The sequence below is a fragment of the Myotis davidii genome, unplaced genomic scaffold, assembly GCF_000327345.1.
Source record: "Myotis davidii unplaced genomic scaffold, ASM32734v1 scaffold327, whole genome shotgun sequence".
Classification (NCBI taxonomy): domain Eukaryota; kingdom Metazoa; phylum Chordata; class Mammalia; order Chiroptera; family Vespertilionidae; genus Myotis; species Myotis davidii.
Window position 1 is genome coordinate 6026488 of NW_006298628.1, and position 7301 is coordinate 6033788.

General features: G+C 34.8%; 1 protein-coding gene across 1 annotated transcript in view; it reads right to left on the reverse strand.

Moving 5' to 3' along the window:
- Positions 1–7301, reverse strand: part of LOC102766972 (ATP-binding cassette sub-family A member 8-like) — a 47901-nt gene that overhangs the window by 15487 nt on the left and 25113 nt on the right. Inside the window, 6 exon segments of the mRNA XM_015570806.1 lie at positions 158–271; positions 475–648; positions 1696–1800; positions 2216–2353; positions 2898–3031; positions 5659–5835. Of these exon segments, the coding sequence (XP_015426292.1) occupies positions 158–271; positions 475–648; positions 1696–1800; positions 2216–2353; positions 2898–3031; positions 5659–5835 (842 nt within the window).

The window sequence follows — 7301 nt, forward strand, 5'->3', positions numbered from 1 at the left end:
GAAAGGCAGATTTTGAAGAGGATCCATATCTAAGGCAGAAAACTTTAAATATGTTAGACTCTCATCTTAACGTATTTTACCAAGGGAAAATTTAAACTACTGTCTCAGAATCGTACATTACATGTATAAAATACGTGTTCAAAAGAAACATACTTACAACAAAGTAGACCATAGACCAAATGCCACTATTTTTTCTCCCCTTGCGAAAAATGAATGAAATCACATATGTAAAGAAAATAAGGGACGTGGCAGAACCAATAACACATGGGATCTGAAATAAACAGGATGTTACATTTTACTTAAAGACAAATGCAATCTCGGAAAACATTTAAGATTCAAAACATCAGCACAGCACCAGGTCTTATAGTTATTAATAATTTATGACCATGTGAATATCAATGAAAACAGTTTGCATCTTCAAAGTTTCTAACTATGTCGTACAGTGATATTTGTTCGATGAATGTTGTAACTTACATGCATAACCGGGTTTAAAACTGTAAATATAGAATCTCTGGGGCTTAAAATGATCTCCAGCAAATACATTAGAAGGAACATCAGCCAGTATAGTGGAACATCCACCAACGCCTGCCCAAACCAGTAAGCCGAAGGGAAGAGCCCAGAAATGCGAAGCTGGGACCACACTTTGTCCTGAGCAGGAGACAGCAAAAATACAGATGCTATTTCAAGTTGAGGTTCAAGAAAATGTGGATTATGCAAGAGAATCCCAGTTTCTCCACACCCTTACAAACTCTGTATTATCAGTCATTTTAACATGTATTCATTTTATTTGGTGTGTAAAGGAATCTCATGGGGGTTATTTTCTGAGTTACACATGATATTACCCATCTTTTAATAGAAGCATTTTCCATCTACATATCTTCTTTGGTAGGTATCCATTTTAACATTTTGCCCATCTTTGAAATTAGGTTATCTTTTATTACTGGGGTATAAGAAATCTTTATATTGTTGACACAAATCTTTTGTTATGTATGTGCATTGTGAATATTTCTCTCCCAGCCTACAGCTTTTTATTTGCTTCTTGGTGTTTTACAAAGAAGAAAAGGTTTGAACTTTGATGAAGGTCAAGATAACATTTTTTTTTGGTATGGTCTATGCTTCCTCTGTCCCAACTAAGAAATATTTGCCTACCAGAAGATCTATGATTCATTTCAAAATAATTTTGTGTATGGTAAGAATTGAGTGTCGAGAACATGTTTTTTATAACAGTATCAAGTTCTTTCCATACAATTTTCTGAAAAGACTAACCTTACCCCATTTGAATTCCCTGGCAGTTTTATTGAAAATCCATTGATGATATATGTGTGGGTTTAGATCTGAAATGTCTATTCCATTTCATGTATTTATATGATTATCCTTACTTAATACAACACATTTTTATTTACTATCACTGTAGTAAGCCTTGCAGTCAGAAGCATAAATCTTCCAATTTTGTTTTTCTTTTTCAAAGTTATTTTACTTTCAGTTATTTGCATACTCATATAAATTTTAGAATCATTCTGTAGACTCTATCTATATATTTATATTTCCACTTATAAAACTTCCTTTTATTGTTACAACTTAGGATTTTTTGTCTGAATTGGTGGCTCAAGTAAATGTGTATGAATTGCCTCTTGAAAAATCCTGTAATTATATTACCTTCAACAAGTAAGGGAAGTTTCAGTTACTCATCGTTACCTTATAATCATTGATGCTGCCCATGGCAATGTAAGGAGCACAACTGGATGACAAAAGCAGGCAGAGCAAGGAAGGAATTATGAATCCAAATGGATTACCCAGTAACTTTTGAAAAGACAAAGAATATAATGAGTTGCATGAACAAATTTGAAATGCATTTAAAAATATTAAACAGACTATGTAAAACCCTGCCTTACTTCCCTTTTGTAACCAAACTCTTGACTATCTATTCAGTCTTGAAGCTTGATTTTTTGCTTGAAACCCACATGTATGGTTAAGGAAAATGCTAGTCACAGGATTGCACGATTTCACTTTCATTTCTTCATGTTCTCTTTGAAAATATAGTTTGTTAGTTCTAAAAAAAACCCAAAGTTCTGAAAAATTACATTGATTTCCCAAAGCCACAGAACTTGCATGAATCCAAACGCTAACTTGCCCTGCAGATGTTTACTCAATAAGAATAAAATCCCAGCCACCCGGGAGATGCCTGATGGAGGTGGGTCATAGAGTACATACTTACCTGCAAAGACGTACTTCTCCCAGTTTGAATACGTGCTGATGGTCTAACCATTCTAAGCAGCCCATTACTAACAATATCCATAAGAACTGGGAAGCAATTCAGTCTCTTGGTATTGCATGCTAATGAAAATGTGTAATTCTAAAATAGAAAAAGCAAGGTTATAAATTCTCAGAGATCTTCAATTTCCTCCTAAAGAAGTAAAAATTCAATACTTTAATTAAAAATCATGTTTTAAAAACAGTGTTAAATAATCTGAACAAAAACAAACATTGCGTTAAGTAAACCGAAACATGTATGTAGGCAGTATCTGGCTTTCAGGACACCAGGTGTCTGGCTTACAGTAGAATCAAATATTATTATTGTTTAAGAATAAAACAGAAGGTTCAGCATATATGTATTAGAAAATCCTTGAGAGGAAATACATATTTTTGGGATTTAAGTATGTTCTTGACAGTGGGTATTATGTAGTATTTATTTTGCTAATGCACACAGTCTGTGTTGGTAGACAATAATTGATATATGAATTGTTTATCATAATAATAACTACAATTAACTAAGTAATGAAAGCAGTACCCCTGTATTTGTTTTTCATTCTGCTTCTTAAATTGAAGGCCAGAGTATATTGATAGTTTATTAGCTTTGCACACCTGTAGGATAATTTCTTAAATGGAGACCAGCATACCTTGTCATGACCAGACACTATAATGGCTCCATTATAAGATGGATCATCTACGCCATTTCTATTTCCAGATGCATCCACTTCCAAAGCTATGTTTTGAAGCTCCACGGAATGTATGAAGTCATCAATGCTTGCCCCTAAATTGTAGTTTAATGTATTAGGTATCTCAAAACAAAGAAAATCAATGTCCACTTGTGTAGTGAAATGAAAATTAATGATCTTATGTAATATTTAGTGTACTATGGACTGCGAGGATATTTTCCCACATAATAAACATGCCTGCTACTGTGAATTTAAAAATTTACTCATTTCAATGGATTTTACTTTATAATATATTTATTCACTATGATCACTGCTATATGGTGCATATGGAATTGATTTTTTTCTGAGAAGACTTTAATGAGTTGCTATACCAATATGGTTTTAATGACATAGATAATCTCTACTAATTAATCACCAAATTGGCTAAGTCTCACTTCACTACCATAGATTATTAATTTATTTTCAAAATGTTTCTTGATAAAGGAAGACAACTTGTTGAATGGCTATATAAAGAGGTCCATGGACCTCCTCCCCAGAAAAACAACCATAACTTGTAAAAAAAACCCAACAAGATGAAATTTTTTATCTTAAAGACATACAGAAAATGAAAAGAGAAATTTATTTAAGAAAAATCTACTAAATCTGTGTAAGAACACCAAGAAACTGTGACAAAGACCTATACCTTCACAACTCTTCCTTGATAAGCATAACAAAAGCTCCCCTCTGAATGGGTTAGAGAAGGATTCAGAGATTCTACCTCCTCAAACTCAGTCTATAGTGTCTTCCAGGGAGGAACTGTGATGAGGATGATTGAGAACCACTTGTCCGTAAATTAGAGCTTCTACCTCATGGGTAAGAAGAGGACTTCAGATCTCTTAGCCTCCCATTTCTGGTGGTCTCAAGCTCCTGCAACATGAAGCTGAAGGGAATGGGAAAGTTTGGTGGCCTGACCCTCCCAGGAAGATAACTGGAAATCTATTGAAGTTGCATCTCTTCCTCACACTACACACAAAAATGACTCAAAATGCATCACAGACCCAAATGTAAGAACTAAAAGTATAAAAGCCTTAGAAGAAAATACAGGAGTAAATGTTTGTGATCTTGCATTAGGCAAAGCCTACTTAAATATATCATCAAAAGCACAGGCAAGGGAAAAAAATAAGTTGAACTTCATAAAATCTAAAACATTATGCCTCAAAGGATACCAATAACAAAGTGAAAAGATAATCTACAGGATGAAATAAAATATTTGCAAAACATTTATAGTTGATTCTTATTATTCTCAGTAGTTATGTACTTACTTCTATAAAGTCACAAGAAAATTATCCTACACACTGAATTAGTGAATATTGGATCAGTGTTTATAGGGGAAAGGCAGGTTTAGGTTTCTGTAAGCCTCTGGTCTTTAACCAATCAGTGCATTGTTTTATTTTATGTATGCTTCTGTATATTCATTGTTCCCGCAACCCAGGTACATGCCCTTGACCGGAATCGAACCTGGGACCTTTCAGTCCGCAGGCCGACGCTCTATCCACTGAGCCAAACCGGTTTCGGCTGTATATTCATTGTTGATCCATTAATCTTGATCTCCCCACCAACAGCACTATAATGCATGCCTGAACAAAGCTAATCTAACACACACATTTTCTTTGTAAGGTGCATCACAGCATTCTTTACTTAGGAACATTAGATAGCACTTCAGCTCTATAATTGGGAAGCATTTTATTTTATTTTTTAATAATTTGGGTTTTTTGTGTGTAGAAATTGGAATCCTCACAAAATGCTAGTGCAAATGTAAATTGATGCTGTTACTTTTAAAAATGGTTTGACAGTTCCTCAAAAGATTAAACATAGTCACTATATAACACAACTATTCTATTCCTAGGTTTATATCCCAAAGAAATGAATAAAACCACATTCACTTAAAAGCTGGATGTTTATAACAGCATTACTCATAATTGCCAATTATTGAAAAAACAACAAAAATATCAGCCCTCTGATGAATAACAAAAATGTGGTATATCCATTCAATAGAACATTATTCAACAATTTAAAAAATGAAGTATTGACACAACATAGATGATCCTTGAAAACATCATGTTAAGTGAAAAAAGTCAGTCACAAAAGATCATACATATAGTGTATGGACCTACTCATATTAAATGTCTAGAGTAGCAAATCCATAGCAATAGAAAATAAATTTGTGATTGATCAGAGCTGGGGGCATAGTGAATGGAAATGATTACTAATGACATGAGATTTCTTTTTGAAATGACAATATTCTATAAAGAATTGTACCAAAGATTATATGATTCTGTGAGTACATTAACGACCATCAAGCTGCACATTTTATTTTATTTTTTATTTATTTATTTATTTTTTACTGAAGAGGACATTTTTGAGATGTGGGCAGGGTTCAAGTACATTTTAAATGAATAAATATGACATGTGAATTATATCTCAAGCTATTAAAATGTGTTTTGGGGTATAAACATTTTTATTTTGCAAAATGCCCTCAGATCATTTATTTTTCCTTGACAAATACTTCCTTAATTCCTGCTTTATTTTGGGCTTGTATATTCATCATCCCCAAGCCTCATAAATTGTTTTGAACACATGCTGAAGAAGTAAAAAGCTCATTTCTTTTCTCTCATATTTATGTTGCTATGTAATGCTCTGAATAGTGAATGCACTGGAGACAAAGTATTCACCACATTATTACCTGTATTATTGATGATTAATAATTGAGTGAGAGGATCATGTGGTGGTTGTCCAGGAGCAAGGAAGTATAAATGGGGAGAAAGTTCCCATGTGTAACTGCCAACATATGTTTTTGAGATGATGTACTCCCACAGATTAGGAATAAATCCAATTCCTAGAACCAATAGCCTACACAGAAGAAAATAGCCAGTGTGAATGCACAGTCATGTCCTAACCTTTTTTTTTTTTTAAAAAAATATATTTTATTGATTTTTTAGAGAGAGGAAGGGAGAGAGATAGAGAGTTAGAAACATTGATGAGAGAGAAACATCGATTAGCTGCCTCCTGCACATCTCCTACTGGGGATGTGCCCGCAACCCAGGTACATGCCCTTAACCGGAATCGAACCTGGGACCTTTCAGTCCACAGACCGACGCTCTATCCACTGAGCCAAACCGGTTTTGGCCATGTCCTAACCTTTTAAAACAGTCTAGGCAGATTCTAATCAAATGAGACCAAGAAATTATGAAAACTAAACATATAGCCTTCTGACTCAGTTACTGAGTACCTTGTCCTTTTCCTACCTCTAAGTTAGAGATGATAAATTGTACATTTATCCTTTTGTTCATTTCTCTGGTTCCTCTCTGGCCATGAGCTACCACGTACAATTTCATGGAACATGTGTCCTTTAACTCTGTGTCTAGATTCTGCCTCTTCCTGGAATTCCAGTGTGGTGTTCATTCACCAACACTTTATACTCAATTTTCTTCACTTAGTCCTGTGATAACTGCATGGTTTCTTGAATCTCCAGGCCAAATTTTCAATTAGTTTTTACTCTTTATTTTCCTGTGCTCTCCATTTCAAATAAGTTGAAAATTTTATTATATTTTCATGCTATCTTATTTTGGAACCTTTCTCCATTCCTAATTTCTAATTTTATGATACATCTTATTGCAATTCTTGCTAAAGGACTGGCATCTCTGGAGATACTGTTATGTGGTATTGCCAGTTTAAGTTTAAAGATTTTGTTAAATCATGCTCATCTCCTAGTCAAATATTCTCAATGAATTCTCATTATTTATTTAGCAAGTACTTATTGAGATCCTATTTCTTGGATGCTTAATCCACATATTCACAGACAAGGTACTGATTGATAGCCAAAATCCCTTGGACACCAGGGTGCTACTGAGTGGTGACATGATTCTTAGGAGCAGGGATGGTGCCCATTATGCACACAGTATGTATGGAGAGTGAGCTACCATCACTTAAGAGGGCTGGAGGGAAGTTAGGACATCTAGGTTAGAGCAAGTAGGACATAATGGGAGAGTCAGGACTGCTAGGGCTGTGTCAGTAGAATGCCTAGATAACAACTAAAATGAGACATTGGCATATGGACACTGGAAATAAGGTCTATATCCCAATGTTTCTGTCATCTGCCGTAGAAAATCTAAAGGAGAACAAATAGTCTAGCAGGTTTGAATCAGTTAATAGAGAGTCAGCCCACAGACTAAAGGGCCCCGGGTTCCATTCTGGTCAGGGGCATGTACCTCGGTTGCAAGCTTGATCCCTGGTTAGGGAGAGTGCCAGAGACAACCAATTGATGTGTCTCTCTCACACTGATGTTTCTCTCTCTCTCTCTCTCTCTCTCTCTCTCTCTCTCTCTCT